At 39.5% G+C, this 20,893-nt stretch overlaps 1 protein-coding gene across 1 annotated transcript in view; it reads left to right on the top strand.

The window, feature by feature from the left end:
- UBE2F (ubiquitin-conjugating enzyme E2F (putative)) overlaps positions 1-20,893 on the top strand; it is a 79,094-nt gene that overhangs the window by 10,919 nt on the left and 47,282 nt on the right. The window contains exons 3-5 of the mRNA XM_009584022.1: positions 1,539-1,604; positions 9,286-9,353; positions 15,663-15,733. Coding sequence (XP_009582317.1) covers positions 1,539-1,604; positions 9,286-9,353; positions 15,663-15,733 — 205 coding nt within the window. The remainder of the gene's footprint in view (positions 1-1,538; positions 1,605-9,285; positions 9,354-15,662; positions 15,734-20,893) is intronic.

Consider the following 20,893-nt stretch of genomic DNA (forward strand, 5'->3'; position numbering starts at 1 on the left):
ATGAGCTGCTTGCAGCAGACCGGGAGTGTACGTGCAGGTTATTACTGTGCTGTGCATTCACAGTGTCTTGTCCATATGCTTATCTCACAAAGAAAAGCAGTGAATATTCTCCGATTACGCTGGCAGGTAGCTCATGATGTTTCTAGTCTTCCCCCATTTAAGGGAAGCTTTGACCATATTTTTTTCTCCCCAGGTTAAACTTCTGAGGGCTGCTTCTGATGAGCATCTTCTATTTGCTAATGATTCTAAATCCGCATCAATGCTCAGATCTCAAAAATCAGGCTTTTCAGTGTACAGACTGCCTGATAGGAGGAATTACAAGGGGGAAAAATACAGAACAGAAGCAGCAAAAAAGGAGGGCAGGAAGAGGCATTATTTAACTCTTCCTTTCTGTATGCTCTTCTTTCTTAAAGGCAATTACAGAGATTTTACACAGAGTAACTTTTGTTGAACTTTTTTGTGTAGCCTCTTCTGTAGGATAATGAACACCTGAGAAACGTGTATCAGGGTTTGTAGTTGCTACAGTGCGAATGCATTACTAGGGTTTATGTACAGTTCTGGTTATTTTTTCAGGCAAATAGGGTCTATATCTCTGATACTATGTGGTTCCTTGACTACAGAAAAAGAACAGCCAGCCGGCTTGATGGATTAAGAAGCTAAAGGCTGCATAATATGGATAATAACATATCCACGGAGATACACATCTTCTAGTGCCAGCTTGACAGCTTGTCTTTAACCATAGTCAAGAAAGGCCCGTTTCGTGCATGGGAAGGCAACTTAGTTTGTGTCATCAAATGTGAACAAAGGGCTATTATGCTGTGAACTTGCATCTGTTGAACTGAAACCACTGACTAGTTTCATCAGATTGATGTTTTATCTTTTTTTCCCCACTTGTTTTTCATTCTCACTATGCTCCTTAAATTCATCTAGTCTGAGAATAAAAACATGGTGTTTGGTTTGTAATGATGCTCCATAACCTTTGCTGCTAATGTGTGTAATTGGTTACGCAGAAGAAAGTTGTTCAATATGACAGCTGAACGGAGACTTCACTGGCTTTTGGTTGAGGCTTTCAGTAAAGCTTGTATCTCCTTATACTTACAGGTATAAATAATCCTTTGTTGCATAGGGCTGTGGTGGCATGACTTCTTGCAGACTGCAATGTATGATCAAATACTAAGATACACACATTACCATTAAAGAACTTGTAAGGAAGAGATGCTCATTACGTATGCTGTCATCTAAACATGTAGCTGGTATATATGCAGAAGACCAAATCCTTTGCTGTTTTAAGGTCTTTGAGACAGCAGGTTTACTGAAAGGAAATAAGCTTCCCACAGCTCAAAAAAATGAAGTTCCATTACTGCAGGTGACCTGTAACTGTATAGGGAAGAGGCGCTTAGAGACAAAGTGTAGCAGGAAATCACTTGATGGGAAGGATTAATCACAGAGTGAATTTGGAGAGTATGAAAGTTGGTATACTTGCTTTTCCAACAGTGGAAAAACAATTGTCTGATATAAATTATTCTTTTGCTTTGCAGGTACATGTAAAGTGAATTTTCCCGACCCAAACAAGCTTCATTACTTTCAGCTAACTGTAATCCCAGGTAATTTTTTTTAAACATGTTACTTCTGTTTCTTTGTGTGTTGGTGTTTAGGAAATGTAATTTCAAGAGTTTGTTCAAGAATACAATAAACTTTCTAGTCAAAGAAAGACTGGCTGTAATATAGTGATTATTTTGTAGAGGCAATGGAGAAATTGGGCTGGATTTTGAGAACTCGATTCCAATAAAAAGCCCATCAAAACTGAGCAGGTTTAGGAAGTATTCAGGTCTTGTTTGTTCACTTTGATTGAAAACATTTTTTTTTTTCTCTCAGCCAGTTTCAAACCACCTTGTTTTATTTGCTGAGAAAAATCTTGGACTGTGTCTAGAGAAATTACTCTACTACAGCCTTGTTGCATGTTTATTCTCTTCTACTGATTGCTTGAGTCTGCAGAGTTGAAAAGGTAGATGACAGATGTAACACTATGGAAAATGTCAAAACTATGCGTGTCTGAAGATGCTTAACAAGTAGGTGTCTCTTAGCCTCTGAACATTCAAGTATGTGGAAATTAGATCTTTTATTATTAATAAAACTAATGCAAATATACTGTGAAGCTTCTGCTGGCACACTGTTCAATAAAAACAAAACGTCAGGACTACACTTTCAGAATTTAACATTTGCACGTAAGTTTCTTAATAGCCATCAGAAATTACAGAGTTTGCTCACATGGCTGTCCATTTTAGAATAGAAAGTTGTGCTTGTGTTTTATGGATGAATTTGCATGGAAGATTACTTAAATTTTGTATGCATTTCTTTTTTTGCTGTGTGTTACCTTTGAGACTCTGTGCAACTATTTAAACGAGAACACTGATGTGTTCAGTACACTGAATTGTTTGAGTTAGATGTGCTGAGATCAGGATCTCCCTGCCAGCTAATTCTTGTAATGCTTATTGACAACAGAATTGTCGATATTTTCTGTAGATGCTTATTGACAACAGAATTCGGATGCAGTATGGCAGTCGTCCTGATGTCTTACCTGTACAGATAATGGTTTACGCTTAACAGGGCGATAGGAATTTTTCTGATAATCCAGTACCTTGAAGGCAAATGGGCGCTAGATGTCACTGTTGCTGCTTATTAGCTAAAATCAACTAGCACTTCCTCGGCAGTAGAAATCTCGGGTGGTCTTTGTTAGCATGTCCATTCATGTGACTTCTTTTTGTGAAGGAAAAATGAGTAAGACTGCCCTGGTCAGTGTAATCAAAAATAAATGGAAGTGCTACTACAGAACTTTTAACTTCTCATTCTGTGTAGGAGACGTATTCACATTTACTTGGTGAGTGTTAGTCTGCTTGCACCAAATGTCCTCCAGTTTATATGATGCTGCTGTATTATATTTTGGAAATGGGTTGACTTTACAAGATCATCACTGCGCGAGTTAGGGATGTCTTGAATATGAAGCAATGATAGCTTCTTCGTGCTAATTCTAAGGTGTCTAAATACTTAGTCATTATTTTTGTCTGTTAACTGCTGTGCAGCAAGATGTTGCAGTGAGAAGACAGTTGCTGAGTGCAGAGCACGGTTTTTGTGCTAGCTTCATTGCTGAAGTGATCTTGGGAATGAGAGGATCTTAATTAACATTTTGTTACTCTAAATATAGCTGCACAGCTGAAGTCTCTGCAGTAGCAGCCTGACCGAAGTAAACAGCTATTTTCAGCTGTGCGTAATTCAGGTACAGAATCTTGTGATCAGCTACAGCTTAGCACAACTCTCTAAAGGCAGAATGTAACACATACCAAGAAAATCTTTGTAGCTTTCTGATTCCCTTCATTATTGAGGTTTTTCTTGAGAGTATGCTAAATCTTAGTTCTCTTTGGAATAGCAGAGAGGCAGCTAAGTGGCTGTCACAGAATTTTTCTGTCTCAAGTGTGCCAAAATCTTTGCTTGAGGCAACTATTTTTGCAGTGTCTAAACAATGTTGCATGAATCTTGACAGTCTGGAGTAAGCCAGTTTTCCTCCTCCTGCCTGGAACTGTCTCTTGCATTGAGGAGCTGAGTTACTTCTAGAAATCCTGCTCATACATCTGGCTCTTAAGGGAGCGCTTTGCAAATACCTCTCCAGCTTTCCAATTGTGGAACAAGAGCTGGGCTCAGCGCAGCTGCGGGTGCCAGGGAATAGCTAATGCCACCTTGCAGTTCTCACTGTTAGAACCTATATAGTAAGTGTGCGTAAACCAGGGTTGGTAGTCCGCACAGCGGAGAGGTTCTTGCTGGCTCACTTCTTAGGGTTCTCAGTTTGCTTATCTGCAGTTACAGATAGGAAAACATAGAAGGATTGCATCCTTCTATGACAGATCTGTGCTAATTATTTTATATTCATATTTTATGTTTAAGTTCTCTTATATTCTGATTAACATTAGAGCTTGAATTCTGTAACCACATTTTATGAGGAATCTTACACCAAGGCAGTTTCTGCAAGTAGCTGGCTGTGAGGGTACCATGAAGGTACTGACTGAACATGTTTTTTAACACAGAAATGCCTTTTGCGGTCGATGTTCTAGCCTTATGTTATTGTCAAAGCTTGTTCTCGGATGCTTTGTTTTATGCAGTCATTTTGAATGTGGCTGGTCTTGAAAGGACAGTGAAAGAAGCTTCTTTAGGTTCTCACAAAAAGACTAATTTGAATAAGAAAATAAATTTTACCACCAAGCAGAAATACTTTCAGCTGCCTTGCTCTGCATTTCTCATGATAACCTTTCTCAGTGAGTATTTAATGTCACAAAATTATTCTGGTGACAGTGAGTTTTAAATTAAAATCAATTTGTAGAAAATCTTGATGAGGGTGACTGCTTATTTCACATAAAGTTACTTGTCCTTGAGAAATTCCAATTCCTTTATGTTACAGCTTTCTGCAAAGCACCATGAGTGGATGTATAGTGTACATGCTAGAAAATGGATAAGACTTAGATTTTACGGCCACAATGGACAAATTGTGTGTTTCCGAGGCAGATACTGCTGGCTTTCTCTGCTGTCTGAAGCTTTTTTTTCCTTTTGTCATCTGAAACAATCATTCTATTGTTGAAAAATGCCCATATGCCACCACTTGCCTCTGTTCTTATTTTTGTGCCTGTACCTTATTGGATCAAAAGCTAGGAAAAATAAGGAGATACAGGCTTATAATGCGGGCAGAGTCCTGCCTGCTGCACTGATATTTGGAGCATAAAATTGGAAGCTGAGGCTAAAACGTGGTAAGGACCTGGAAAAAAAAAAAGAAGGTGAGTTTAGGTAGCTTGCACATGAAGAAAACTAGAAGAATATGTAGAGTTAATGCAATTTTCCTGCAGTTCCCAGACAACTGGGATGGTTTGGGGTTGGTGTGATTATTTTAGAGTCCTGTTCTTCAGGGAATTAATAAAGAGCCTGTTTTCTGTTTTGCGTGCCATAAAATGACAAATGTTGGTGAGCATGGCTGAGCATTTCAACGCTGCTGATTCAAGGAGTTACTATCAAAAGCACATCCTTTGTGGCCTGTCCTAATTATCTTGCATTTTCTTTTAAAGCAATAAAATAATTTAGTCTAGTATTTTCACAGCACTTTTAGCCATGAAAACACCTTACAAATGCAAAGTAAGGTTAGAGTCAGGTTGTTGATAATGAAACTTGAGACTGAAGTGGGAGGGATGCTTGCTCTGTTAGTACAGCTTGAAGACATAAATTTAAGCAGTAGGAGGAAAACTGGAGCTCAGACATACTCCTTTTTTGCAAAAGTCTCGTCGGTGGCCAACTTCCTAAGTTATGTGCTAAAGCTATTTTATTCGACTGTTTTATTTATAGCACTTTCCTCACTGTTAACTTTGCCAGAACTTCAGTTTTTCCCACCACTGTAACATGTCTAAAAAATTGAGGGTCTTTGTCTCAGTCTGTATGGGTGTTGTGGGACACAGAGAAGGAAATTACCACATGGGAGAACCTATTTACTTGCTTGAGATGCTGTGAGATGACTTCATTGTGAAAGCTTATCTTGTTAATGCATTGCAAGATTTGTGGCGGGGTACTGAGGCCCTCGAGAGAGATGAATTTGTAATAATACATTTGAGTGATTGATAATGAGTAGCATGCTTTATTGTTGTTTAGTGAAAAGATTTACAAACATACAGGGACAATTGTAAAGAAAGGGGGAGGAGAGATGCTTTACTCTTCTGATTTGGTAAATATGTCCTTGCTTATTTTATAACAGAACTAGTAGGGTACCTAGTGCACTATTTGGTTAGTGCTAGCGTGGACTGATGCCACGGTAAACCCGAACCTTAAAATGAGAAGTTGTAATGCAAGACAGTGATGAGTATTGATTTGTCTTTGAGGGAGACTCAATCATTTAAGTATGTGGAAGTGACTTGCAGTATGAGGTACAATGTCTAAAATGCTATAAGTCTTCCAGAGATTTCTCAGCCTTACGTAGGACATAGGGGAAGAAAAAAAAAAAAAAGAAAATGGAAGTAATACATGAGGAATCTCTTACGGCCTGTGGAGGTGTTAATGTGTGGTTAGAAAGTGCTTGAGCTAATCTAAAATGTTTTTGCAGAGAAAAAGGGTGTTCTTTCACCATCTGGTCCTGCTACTTCTCTTCTGCTGACAGTGGTGATAATTTAACCCCCCTGGACACCAGTTCATCTCAGTAATCCTGCAGGAAACTCCGTACTCTTTTTGCCATGATGGTTTTATACAGTGAGAAAGGGCTTGCCCCCTTCAGCTGAACTTGCCTTGTCTGATTTCATCCTGCACGTGGAGGACATGGGGAGTTTCTGCCATGGCTGGGTGGAAGTGGAGCTATTCTGAGCTAGGTCTGCGTGGCAAGGAAGAGCAGACAAAGTGAACAACTGTTCAACCTTTCCACCCCTGCCCCATGCATCTCTTGAGCAATGTCAGCGTGATCTTGCTGTCTGTGCTTGGAGTTGAGGGCCTGCCATAATGTTCCTGCACGCCGCAGAGGCTGCGGGCCTGGTGTTTTCAGTGTGCAGAATGTGGAGTGTGGCTTTTCTCCTGTTGCTTGACGGTCTTTTGGCAAGCTCTCCTCCCTTGGAGCCGTTCTCGAATGTTTCTTTTGGACAATTGTATTACACTGAGGATTCATAAAATTTAACTATTTTCTTTGACATAAGGCACGTGTAGATACATCCATCAACAGGCATCTATTTCACATTAGCAGGGGTGGAATACGAAGAGCTGCTGCGCACTTCACTCCAAGTCCACAAAATCAAGGAACTATTGAATTTAGGCCAAGGAAAAGAACTTTCTGCTGCTGGACTTCCTGAGCAATCTTAACAGAGTTGGTGTTTTTCCTTTACTTTGCTGTACTGGCAGCAGGCTTCTCCCCGTGCAAACATGCGTGGGCATTTCATGTGATTGCTTATATTGGGCAATGATAGCTTCATAAGCCAGAGGGCCGTGGGGAGGCCCATGGAAGGGTTTGAGGTACATGACTTGCACTGTAACAAAACACTGAATTCCTGCATGGTGTTGCTTGTTTGTTTTAGCACGATCACTGGAAGACCTGTGTGTCTGATTCTTTTGAGCGTGGTTTTTACAAGGGACAGTATCATACACGGAAATTGTCAGGATTCATGAGACTTGGCTAAAAAGCTATTATAATGCGCTGGATGGTGGATAAAGTGCAGTTAGCTGTGTCCTGTAGGGTAACTCGGTGGTGCTTGAACTCCCAGGGGGATATTGGACCATTTTCTTAATCATTCCTTCCTGGAACAGTCAGTGTCTTGCTTGGAGTGTTTTGCACATTTGGCAGGGAGCAGTTTCATCAAAAGGATATTGGTATAACTCACCTTCTACATCTCGTTCTTTAGAAATGGCTTGCTTTACTGATCTTTATCTCAGTGTATTTGAAAACAAAAGATAAATGCTTTTATCTTGCTTTTTTCCCATAAAAATCAGTGCATGTGCATTTACTTTCTGGTAAAGCGTAGCGTGCCTGAGAAGACTGCTTAATAAATCAAACACTTCAAAATTGAATTGGAGTGGAAATGGAGAATGTATTTGAAAAGTGTATGTTCTGGACAGGTTATTAAAGTGAGATTTGCAATGGCTAAGGCTTGTAGCTTTGTGCTGCACAGTTCAGTGTGGAGGCAGCTGTAAACATTACTGTGTGGGGTGGGGAAGACCAGCCATGTTCTGTTTTCATACTCTGTGCCTATGCTGCTGTTGCAGTCCAAAATTCTGGATGCTGTTCATGTGCTGAAGCTGTCAGTGGTCTACACAGGCTCCTGGGAGAAGCTGGACTATGATGTACTTCCCAGCAACTCTTTTGCTGTTCTGCAGGCACAGGTGTTCTGGAATGGCACGCTGGGCGTAGGGTGCAGTGGAGTCTCATCTTTGGCAGCATTAGCTTTTACTGGCTCACTTCCAAGAGAGCTGACTGCTCTCTTGTGATTGTGGCAGTTAGTGTGGAAGCTACAGGCTTGTGCTGACAGTAGTGAGATTGTAACATGGAGTGAAACCTGAGCAAGTGAATGCGGTGCATTGGTTGGTAGGAGAAACTAGAAGGTTGTGCTAGATCTGTGTAGGGACTGGGAAGGCAGCAGGTCCAGAAGACAGCATTTTGAGAAAGAGGATTTTGATGACCTATAGTAGAGGAGCTAGTTTTTTTGTGGTTTGGAACAAGCTAGATAATAAGAAAACTCTTCTTAATCTTTCTGTAAACTATGGGTTCCTTCACAGAACTTTCCTTTGCAATGTTGGTTTAAAAAATATAAAAAACCCCTGTCAGACAGTGATAACTAGCCTTCCTGACCTTCAAGCCTTCACTGTGGCTGTACCATGTGATACAGAGAGCCAGAGTACTCGACGTAGTTTGAGCCTGAGCATTTCTCAGGTGTTCCAAATGCCCAGTGTGGGCTGGGTTATCTGTCTGTTTCCCTTAATGAAAAAACTCAATAATGGCAATGCCAGACAGACACATTTCAGATCACTTGCAAGCGTTTCAGCTTCCAAGCACAGCCATCTCAAGAGTTGCAGGCTGACTATTATCCTGTTACATTATCTCTAAATGCAACTAGATATTTTCAGATTTCATATTGTAAAATTTAGCCATTTTAATAATTCAGTATTGAGTCTGAGGTTGACAGAGGCAGGCAGATTTTCCTAACTGATATATCATCCTAAGATAATTACAATAAGAGATTACTTGATCTTTTATTGTAGTACACTCTGAAGCATGCTCTTGCACGCCATTATTCATACTGCTCATGGTATGTGATTGCTAGCACATGTCTGGGAAGATGTGCTAAATCCTGGAGCAGGATTTAGCATGCATTAGCAGGTGAAGTATGTATCCAGCTCATTCCAAGGGTCGGTGTTGTGGTACTGCATGCTATATGGCTGATGTGTGGCAGAATTTTGTTCATGCAGACATGAAAAGTTCAAACAAAGGTTCCTCTAGCTTGGTATTGCCTGGTACTCTGATCAGGAAGGTGTTTTTTCCAGTCACTCTGGGACTGTTGACTCTTCTGACTTAAATCAATTTCTGCTGTAAAGGTTTTTGGAGTGGAGGAAGACACTATGTTCACATTCTCTTTGGACTAGGACGCAGCTAGTGTTATGGTGTAACTGGGTTAAGTATTTGATGATAATCCCATGCGCTTATTTTATCTTTGTAACGACAGATATTTCTGTATTGTATGGCATATGTTATTTTCTCTTATTTAACTATTTTTATTGTTTTTTCTTTGCTAGATGAGGGCTATTACCAAGGTGGAAAGTTTCAGTTTGAAATTGAAGTTCCTGATGCCTACAATATGGTGGTGAGTATTTGTCATTAAGGTAGCAGTTGTCACTTTAGATTTCCTTTCCAGGTAATAGGGCTTCAGAGGGAACTTGGCATTGAGACTAAGAAAGGATCTTCTGTCTGTTGTAAAAGTGTCACGAGATTGTAGAAAAACCTTGGTTACCTGGAATTTTTGGAGGTCATCTAAACTCCTAAAAATTGGGGTAGCATTAAAGTGGGATTTGGTTGCTCAAGGCGTGGGACAGTTGGCATTTCAAAATCTCTTAGGTTGGAGATTCGACTGCCTCTCTGGGCCTCTGTTCCAATGTTTAATTACCTTTGTTGTGAATGTTTTTCCTATGTCAGGTCAAAATTTCCCTTTTTACAGCTTGTCTGTTGCCTCTGGCTTTATCACTGTGCACATCTAAGAAGAGCCTGACTTCTATACCCTCCTATTAGGTAGCTGTAGACAGCAATAGGGTCCCCACCTTCAGCCTTCTGTTCTTCAGGCTGAACAAATCCAGGTCCCTCAACTCTCCTTGTACTGGAGAGCATGTGCTCCGGTCTCATCACCATCTCGGTGGCTGCTGGGCTCACTCCAGTTTGTCAATGTATCTAGTACTGGGGAGTTCAGTATGGGAACTGTTCAAATGGGACACAATATTCCAGATTGCAGTGTCATGAGTCTCAGGGAGTGGGAATAATCATTTCTCTGGCTATTCTTTTGCAGTCCAGTGTTTGTAAACAAACAGCCTTGAGGCTTTTATTGCCTCAATAATATTACTCCTTAAAGAAAAAATAGGTATTTGCAACTGTCTGGCAGAGGCTGCTCAGAAGTGCAGATGATTCAGACCTGAGAGTCTCCCTTCTGGCTGAGGTGCCACTCTCATCTGTTCTCTCCTGTTAATCATTCTTGAGACCTGCACTTAATGATTATTCTCACAAAAAATGATATATCTAAGAGAAGGAATGAAATAGGTCAACAGAAAGGAAAAGGTTTTTTCTTTTTGTTTCTCTGGGGCTTTCAAACTGGTGCTTGTAGTTCTGATACTGGACTTAGGTGCTTAATCCCTTTTGAGAGCATGTAGTAGAGGATGTGGAAAGCACAGGTATGGTGACAAGTGGCCTGCTTTAGCACACCCCGCCAGTTCTATTGGTTGTCTCCCAGGCTGTTTAGTTAAGTATCATTAAAAAAAAAAGTTTCAATGGTTATTAAGCAAACACTTTCCAGAAATTAAGAAACAGCTTTTCCACAAATGATCGCGGTATCTTATTGTAGATAAATAGAAAGCTCCAGACAACTTGGCCTTTTCAAGCATGAGATGTTGGTGGTATTGTACTTTACTAAAATTGCAGAACCTTGCAAGGGAGGCGAGATGCAATTACAATAAAAATAACTTCAAACATTGTTTTCAGAGTTTAGCTGTCAAAAGAACAATATTATCTCCAAAAATGAAAAATAGTTGGGGCACATATCTGGTTCTCAGGAATTAATGCCTGCCATTCTGTGTTGTGATAGCTTGATATGTAAGGAAACTAGAATCGTTTGAGCATTTGAGTTGCAATATTTGCATTTAGGTATATAAATAGCAGGAAGAAGGAAGGACCTTCTTTTTTTTTGTTTGAATGGTTTTGATAATTTTGCTTGCTTTTATAAATTTTTTTCCCATCCTTCTGCTTTCTGTTTTCTTACTTTTGGTGTTGATAGTTCAGAACTCTTCTTTCAGGAAGGCTGAAGAATGTGTAGGGGAGGATACTAGAGAAATGTGTCTGGGAAAACCTTTGGCTTTTGTGTTCAGATGCACCAAGCCTAAATGCAGCATCATATATATGTAGTAGTTGCAGTCACAGCATTGCTTACATACACGTACGGAGGAGGTGCAGTGGTCTGGAATGTAATAACTTGAATTCCCTGACTGAGCTTGGAGAATGGTGCATTAACACTACTAGTAGAGTAGAAAGTTATGTTTCTGAAAGCAGAGGAGTTGGGTTCACATTCCAGAAGATGCCTTCCCAAGTTTCCTAATATCCCTTTATTTATAGTCTATGAATGCATGGGAGATGCACAATATCTTCTAAAAAGTTCACACTTGTAGAGGACTTCTAAAAACTTTGAATTTTCTTCCTCCTTTTTTTGATAGTTGTGCTCTCCTTTCATAGTAATATTGGTCAAGGATTATCTGCTCGAGCTGTTTTTTTTTTTTTTAAAGTGTTTAGGGTCCTGGCTGTCTTTATTGATAGACTTCTGTCTAAAGCACCTACATGTACTAATAGTGTTTGCAGTTTTATGGTTTTGGTTGTGTGGTTTTTTTAAGTTCCCCTTAACCTCACCAAAGAATTTCATACTGTAATACAGGCCACTTTTACTAGCTTGTGTAAGGTTACGCACTATAAAGACAAAGGTGGTCGTTTAAGGTTGACTGCATCCTTGTTCTAACTTGAATAAGTTGTGCCATTGCATACCTGAGAAACATGGCCTTCAGTATAAAGGGGGAAACCCTGTCATGTTCTCTAAGTTTTTAGTCATCTTCAGTAATAGCAGTTTAACCACTGTGGCAATGCTGGGCACAGGGGAACATACACAATATACTAATTTTAATTTCTTAACTTTCTGTGTTTAAGGTGTTCACCTAAACAACACTGCTGCAGGAAAGCGTTTCCTACGTGTTAACAGGAGAGCTGAATGTTAATTTTCATCCTGGGTTTTCTGATTCTCGATGGCTGTAATTAAAAAAACTGTTTGTTACAGTTCCCTGCTCAGCACTGGCAGAAAATATACAGCAAATGTTAATTAGGTATTTTTAAATTCTGAACACCTCTCATTCAACACAAAAGTAAAAAGTTTGCCTTGATTGTTGGGTTATGGTCAGGTTATTAATGAAAATGTATATATATATGTTTAAAAACTGATGTTCTTTTTTCTGTAGGCTAAAAAGATTAGTTAGAAAATGGATTCAGGCTCTGGGGCAGGGCTATAATGACTTGCCAGTCTTGTCCGGTATTTCTACTCCCAACACAAACATGCCCTTGAGGTGCAGCTGATGAAATAATGGGTGCTACAAGACTAGGGACCTGGTGCTTTAAGGAATGGAACCTGATTAATAGTACAGATCTGGTTTAATGTTTACGTAAAACTAAACTGTCTGCGACTGCAAGCCAGGCCTTGTTTGCAGCTCCCATGGTATGGTGTTGTCGGAGTAGACAGGCCTAGGGACTCTCCAGTTTAGCAAGGTTTTTGACATGAGGTGCTTTAGGCGTGGTCAAAAGCCAGGAATTTAACAGGAGAGCTCTGCTAATCTTGGTCCTTTTTCTGGCCAATATGTTAGTTGTGGAAACAGCAAATAATTGAAAGGGATTTGGTTCCTGAAGGATCAGATGTCACAATTAAAGGGCTTCCATCTACCTCTTTGGTGACCCTGCTTTATACAAGTCTTGGGTTGGAACCGATGAAATGGCAATTGGGCTCATGCTCCATCATGCCTCTGGAAATTTTGAGGTGGTGCAAGGAAGCCCAGGGACCTGAACCCTTGGGCAGTTCTTATGTCAAGGCCCACTCCTACTGTAAGGCAATGCCTTTTCCACTTGTTGAGCTGGGTCATCCAGTCCATCAAAAGCACAGGGCAGTGTGGTTTCATTTTCTTCAACTCTTTTCTTTGTACTGTGCTTAGCTGTGTTTGGTGTGCAGTTTCAGCCAATCTCAAGAGATTTGTCAGGAACTGGTAGGGAAGAGTGATTGGCAAGAAACATGTTAGAGCTATGCTTAGCTTGGTCTCTGGAATCCATATTGCTGGATTAATGCCTCCTTTGGAATTCTGTTTTGTAGAAACTATGAAGAAAAAAACCTGTAGTTGTAGTTGCAGGGCAGTTCACAAGAATGCTTTGTGACTACCTAGAGTCTAGAGACAACATTTCAAGTAACATTGATTCCGAATTTCTGTTAGGAACGCCATCCCTTCTCTAGGGAAAAGGTGGTGAAGTGAAAAACTACAGGACAGATAAAACATATCTGTATTAGTATATCTGTCACATTAGAGTGATTGGCTTGCCAAATTGATTAAGATCGGAAACTGTTAATTAAGTTCATTTATTGATGAACACTTCATATCCAATCTCTCATTTGGTGAGAATAATAGAGGGGAGAGATTATTTGCTGCATTTTTCAAAGAAATGAGGCAAACTTGATCTGAAGCTTGTTCTGCAAAACTTCTACCAAAACTGAAGTCAGTATATGCGTAGTTCTCAAATGCTTGCAACGCTTTCTTGTACTATCTGTACATATTCACTGATAAGTTGAAGTGGACTGAGAATGGACGTGAAAGTCAGACAATTTCCGTTATCAAAACTAATAAGAGACCCTAAAAGATAAGTGGCTGCTTAGAAATGGAGAAGAAAATGAATGCATTCACTGTTGTGACCCTCAATGAGGCTGGATCTACCTGTGCAGCTTTCGGTATCTGAGGTGAAGGAAGAGTTTGAGCAACGAAATAAATGTATTTTGTAAGCTTTGTTATGCAAAGTGTCACATGTATGCCCTGGAGGTGGCTGGAGGTATTCAAGTGAAGCATTCTCTCAAGGAAATCTTGTGTGGATTTGTTGATCTAAGAAAGACTCAAAGATGACTTGGAACAAGCTCGAAGGAGAAGTTCTGTCTGAAGATAAATTTTATGGTAGTGCTGCAGTTGTCCTGTCTGTCTAACAGAGGAAGAAGGAGAGAGAAAGAGAAAACCTTTGTCTTACTGTCAGGAGTGGGTTTTTCTAATTTTTAGCGATGAAAAACACTTTGATGGAAGGATAAAGGAATTCTTTTGTTTCCACGATACAAAAAATGAGACACAGTTAATTCACTCTGACTGTGAGGATTTGGAGGGCTTTTTTTTAAAGATTTAGTTTGTATAAAGCTTACTTTTTTTTCTACTCATCAATACATTCCCTGTTTGAAGGTGCATATGGTAGACATTTACTCTTTTATCTTGATCTACCAGCATGGAATAAATAGTGCTGCTTTCCCTTTCTTAAGAACTAGACATAATCTTTCAAAACAACGTGAAGGTGTAGCTAATGAAAAGCTGTGCTGTTAGAAAACTTCTTAGAAGAATATTTGTTTTGAAGGTAAAAAGTTGGAGGCTGTTTTCTGCATGCCACTTAATTTTCAATAACGCCATGTTTCAGCACTGGGGCAGTCAGTGTCCTTTGATCTATTGGACAAACATGAAATAAGAGTGGAGAAAAGTCAACATCTACATTATAAATTGCAGATTTGTTGAGGTGATAGATGTTTCTTCTTTTAGTGCCGGACAGGTATATTCAGTAGCTCAGTACCATGCATCTTATCTCTTCTCCAAAGAGTCTTAGTTAAAAAAATATTTTACTAAAAAGATAATTGGGAAGTTGAGAACAAAGCCATGTGACAAAACGCATCATGCCGCTATGCAAATACAGCTATTTGAGCTATTTTGTCTCTTGACTGAAGACTTCATGGGAAGCAGTGGAGGAAAATAGCTCCACATCTATAATATGTGATTTAATTGAAGTTTTGAAAGATACTGGTCTGTGCTGATGTATTCCAGTACGTTTACTATAAGAAATCATCTGCTTGATTGAAAGCTGCAAATTTAATTTGGAGAGCATGGGTGGAACAACGTGCTGTTGCTAAGCTACCGGGATTTTTATGACCCACTCTTTATTTACTTCACAAAACTAGAGCAAATGAGACTGTATTTTAAGAATCTGTATTTCAAAACCCACTATGGAATTCAGAAATATGGTGATCTTGCCTGAAAATAAGTTTGGTGGCTTTTTATGCCAGTGTCTTAAGTTCGGATGTAACGCGCCTTCTTGATGCTTCTTCTGATACTTCCTATTCCATTGTGAATGGGAAGGTCTGCGTTTAAAAGAAGCTGTTCTTTTGACACAGTTACTATCATTGCATCCTCTGCTCGTTTTTAACAAACCCCTGACTTGGATAAGCATTGGGGGAAAACACTTAGTAGTTTTCTGTTTTAAATTGTTGTCTTACTGGTTAAGTGTTAAGAAACAGAATGACACGGAATGTTTTCTTTCCCCTGAAGTAGACAGGAGAAGAGAGTAAATTTTCTTAGCTTTCTTTAAAGTTATGTTTTTCTAAGAAAAAGCCTAATACTAGCCCAGCTTTTGTAAAGAGTTGAGAGAAACTAAAAGGGCAGGGAAAGCTGGTGTAACTCCTGTAGGTTATATTATCAGGGTCATTAACATACAAACATAGGCTGTGAATATCAAATATATTTGCCTTTTTCAGTTCTGTGACTTGTAACAGTGATACAGTTTTATTTTAAAGGATAACATCATAACTTTTTTTCTCTCCTGGCAGCCTCCAAAGGTAAAATGCTTGACAAGAATCTGGCATCCGAACATTACAGAGACGGGAGAAATCTGCCTAAGGTAGCAACAGCATTCTGTTTTTTTACCTTGGAGATTTTTCTGTGTAATAAAACATTGTATGTAGTTTTCATGTCAGTATTTTTTTCAACAGATTCTGCAAATCAGTGGCATGTGACCCTTAGGAACTTAGAAATCTACTGAAAGTATTGTTCTTGCTGTGTGTTAGAGGCCATGTAAAGCCTGCCTCTTCAGGTTCAGACTTAAAGTTTTGTTCTACTTAAGGTAAAAATGTAAACTCCAATCTCAACCAAACTTAGTCGTTTTTTTTTCTCCCTCCATAGATGAATAGTCCTCAGGCCTGAGAGGGCTTAAGGCTTTACTTGTTTAATGCCTGAACGTGTTAAGTGCTTGAAAACCATGTACATTTCAAAAAGGAAGGAAGAAGTGTTCCTTAAACTTTTAACAGTAGCTATTCTATATTTGCTGTTTATTTATTTTGACATTTAATATCCACTATAAGACACATGTGCCAGTTATAACAAAACAGAGTTGGGAGAGTGTAAGTCAAAATACAAAGCCCAAAAGCTTTATTTTACCAAAGTGAGCAGCTTTTGTTGCTGGGTGGTTTTGCTTGATAGTAAATGTTTCCTCTTCAAAATCAGTTTCTGAAACTTTGTAATTTCAGTGTTTCATCATGAGTACCTGATGGTGAAATTGGCCAGAAACCAAACATAAACAGAAGTGAGAAGCATGAGTGTCATTTTTCAAGTTAATGGGGCATAAAAGAAAAAGTAGATGAAGCAGAAGCAATGAATATAAGTGAGATTGAAAGCTGTTCTGAAAATCCAAAACTTGGCACTTAAAAAAAAAAAAAGCGCTAAAATTTTCCTCTAGATTTAAAAATCATTCTAATGCTGTGTTCAAGGTCCTGGTGAAAATGAAGTTTTCCCAGGGTAATCTGTCACACTTCATAGGCAGGTCAGGCTCATCAGCTGATAACAGCTGAAGAGCTGATATCAGTGCTTGTAGCCACAGTGGTCTGCTCCATGCTTCTGAGAAGCTCGTATCATCAAAGGGTGGCAGAGAAACCATCCTCGGGAGGCTGTAGTACGTTCCTGGTGCTCGATGGTGCCAGACAGGCAGCAAGGGCTAGCGTCTGTAGACTTTACCTCACTTTGGGATTGGAGGATTTAAAAGCGGTGAAAAACGTACTAAATCTTCTGAGATTACCTAAAAATCTGGTTGTCCAGTTATTTGGAGCTGTATGCTGGTGATACAGGAAGGTTATTTTGGCAAATATGTGTTGCTACTTTTAGCAGGTTTGCCAGACTTGTGGTGTTTCTCAGTGCTCCTAGGACTGTTGCATTTTACACAGCTGAACATACTGCTTGACAGTAGGGAAGATTGATTCAAGGATGATGTTTTTACAGTTTAAATTCCACCAGAGTTCTTGTGGTTTAGTCACTGGAGAAAGCTTAGACGCTTTAAATCAAATAGTCTAAGTAAAGGAATGAATAAGTGAGCTGTTTGGAACCAGGTAACAGGAAATACTAGACACCAAACGAGAGCGAAAAGTTTAAGCTCTGACTACAGTGCTACATCTTCTGAGGTTAAATAAAACCTCCTCACATTCTTGAGGATATTTCACTGCTTCTTGTCTTTAAATGGTTTTAATTGTGCAAGATGAACGTAGTGTTGGAACATCATAATTCTACTTAATAAAATGAAGTCATTTTTTCAGCATCTGCACTAAAACATCAGCTTTATTTGATTGTCAGATACTTTAACATGCCAAACCTTTGAAATGTCTTACCATTTAGATGGAAAAACTAAAATTACTTAGATTGCTTTATGCCTGTTATAATGGAGAATGCACTCTATATATAGTACCTGCAATCAACTTATACAAGAGTCTTTACATTAAAATAGCTTCAGTTATTTTTAAAAGCAGAAAAAAATTTCTTATCAGTATTTTTCCCAACTGTCTTTTTACATACCTCACACTATGGTATGTGTTGGTTTGTTCATCATCCCTGAATTAAAACATACCAAATGATTAAACTTGTGGTCAAGTGTAACAGTTTTGGGCAGGAGAAGTGTTGTCTCTCTGTACTTTATGGATTGCAGTTACTCTGGACCATATTAATAATGGACCATATCAGTTAGGTTTGGACCATACTTGTGGATGTTGCCTTCACTGCATATGTGGTTACAAAACATCAAGATACCTAGAAAGGATGTGCTTGCTTACTACATACACCAGTTGATTACTTTCTTGATAATATGCAATGCATGACTTCCCCCCCCCCCATTGATGTGATCTCTGCCTGATGTGTTTTTTCCTCCTTGACCACGTAAGCTTTTAGAATAGTTTAATCATGCAGAAATTTCACTGCTTTTCTGCTATGTCGTGAGGTGGTCAGTGTTGGATGTTTTTTTTTCGGCAGTAGGTGTTGTTAGTTAAGGTTTAGTCGCTTCATGATGTAATAAAGGGTGCTGAATGGAGAAGTGTTCGAAGACTGATTAATTATATCATCTAGTATAGCTCAGTGTTGCAATTTCTCCAGTTACAAAAGTTGATAAAGTTGATTACTTTTTTCTGTTCCCCAGTGCTGTTCCCAGTCTCCTCAGCTGTGCCAATGTGGAAACAAAAAGCTCTTTAGAAAGACTTTCTACACCAGTTGCTCCACTCATCCAGTCTATAGCACAGCCTCCAGAATGGTTGCACTGGCGGTGCTGGGTTGAGCAGGGAGGTGGGCAGCGGGAGGTGAGCAAGAGAATAACCTCTATAATGTGTCCCTGCCAATGGAGGGTTTCTGAAATGGATTTACAGCTTTTTAATTCAAACTTACCTTGAATAATACTTTCTGTTGGCAAAAGGAAGGCAAAAGGCAAAAGTTTTGTTGGAACTGACATTTTATGTTGATAAATGTGTTCATCTGAGATTTTTACGTAAAGCAGATTTTTTTCCTGGACTGATCTCCCCATTACAGGAATTTTTAGTCACTTAGGCTGTAAATCATGTCAGCTGGAGTTTCAGAAAGTTTTAAGCTTGCTAGAGCCATGCAGTTCCCAGTTCAGTAGATGGTTTTGCAAGATCTCTTTAAGATGCTGTGTATTTAAAAAAAAGAAAATTCCTCTGTGCAGGAATTACAGAATGAGAGGATATTTGTCGAAATGAAAGCTAAGCAGCTGGCTGGTCACATCAGTGACTGTTTTGGTTCCTACAGCTTCAAAAATAGTGATATTGCAGTCTTCCCATAGGAACTCGGATATAGGGATTTGAAATCATGTTCTGGGAGGTCTCCTTAGATTACAAACACCAGATGTTAATCAGTTCCAGTCCCCACATGACTGAGGACACACTTGGCTTTCCTCAGACCCTACTACAGCTGAAGACAAAGCAAATGGAAATAGTGTTTTATTGTCCTTCTCCATTCCTGGTGAAGTTCCCCACCTGACAAACTCCTGCTTGTGCCACAGCACTCCCCCTCCTGTTAGCCCTGCTGCTTCTTCCCCGAGGCATGCACTCACTGGCCAGCTTTAGTAATCTGAAATGTTGCAGAAATTGTACAGTTGATTTACCCTCTCTTTACTTTTGCAAATTCATTCTCAGGCATCACAAAGGAAGCTTCTGAATGTTTATTCAAGCTAAATAACACTAGATGAGTTTTCTGGCGTTCCTGTATGAAACAGAAAAGTCCTGGCAATTTTAGAATAGTCACTTCAAGTAAACAGGTTTTCCTGCCCATCAGGTGTCCTGAAACCCTGGTAGAACAGGTGGCTTTTGTGGTGTATCTGGCAGCTCATCAAAAGCAACCTCTTGAAGCATTGAGTGGGCGAGAAAAACTCTGCTGGCTGTGCTGTTTGAGAACTTCCTAGTAGCTCAGCTCCTCTATGGCAGCAGGACTTGTGGATGACAGGTCTTTGAACAGAAGCTATGTGCAGATGCTTGCTCATCCGCTAAACTAGCTTATGATGTATTTTGTGTATTTCTACTCATTTAGGTGTTCATTCTGCTGTTTGTGTGTATGATGCTCTAAGGACAGCTACATCCCCGTGGAGAACACAAGATGCGGTTTCTCTAGACACCCTGTGCTGGGAAAAGGTTTTGATTAGGGGCCTAATGATCATTCCCAATCTGTAGGAAGAACGAGGATGCTGCTCTAAAAATGAATTATATCAGCAAATTAGAAATGTGAAGCAAAGGTACACTTACCTATCTTCATTGCTTTTCTGCCAGAGCTCTATGAGGGGTATGAGTGTCTTCTCTCAAGTCCTGGCTGCTGATGTCCACAGCTGGAGATATGCTGAGAGGGAGCTCTGAGGCTTTGGGAAGCTGGAAGGGTATTGACAAGGCTTAGCTGATATGCTCAGGCACTTTGAGCTCTATCAGTGGATATTTTTATGCTTTTTTGTGTGTGTGTTAACTTATTCCTCAGTCTTAAGTTCACAGCTATATGAAGAGGTGAAGTGGAGTACTGTAGCAAAATTTTGAGGAGCAGACAGAAAGCAAGCTAAAAAGTCCGTTATTTGCTCAAAACCTGAAAATCCCGGCTCTTGCCTGTTCAGCATTTTTGCTTTTACTTTTGCAATACAAACAAAAATCGCAGCCACAAGATGCTATTTTTAATGTTCTTGAAATTAGTTTTGAGCTGCACTAGTGGTAATGGCATATTTTGTCTTTTTAAAGGCACAGAAATTAGATAAGCAGCACAGTTAAGATGGAATAGTCTTGTCCAGTATCATCGTCCTGTTCCTAGCCTCTCTACATTGAACAAAGAGTAATGCTAGTCGTAGTGTATTTCCTAAAACTCAGCGTTTTCAGTAAATAACTATATGAATAGCCTGTGTGGTCCTGTCATCTGCTGTAATTTAAAAATGACTTAATACATGCCATCCTGAAAGTTGGTAAAACCTAATAGTTTGACTTTCACTTTAACCCTATTATTTCAGTAGTAGAAGCTGCTGGTGGTGATGAATTTTTTGTGCTTTGCCACTTTGCTGTATGAGTTTTCTGTTTTGGATTACTTCTTAACAGAGGAAGATGCAATTGTGAAATGATGCTTCAAGGAGTTTTCCAGACTTTCTCATTCAGATTATTACTTTTGCTTTCATGAATGTGAGCAAGACTTCAGCTCATTTCTCAATTATGCTCTGGCCTCCAGTATTTTTACTTCTCATAACTGCTGACGTTTTGACCTTAAAGGTCCAGGAATG

This window comes from Fulmarus glacialis, unplaced genomic scaffold (assembly GCF_000690835.1).
Source record: "Fulmarus glacialis isolate BGI_N327 unplaced genomic scaffold, ASM69083v1 scaffold3848, whole genome shotgun sequence".
NCBI lineage: Eukaryota > Metazoa > Chordata > Aves > Procellariiformes > Procellariidae > Fulmarus > Fulmarus glacialis.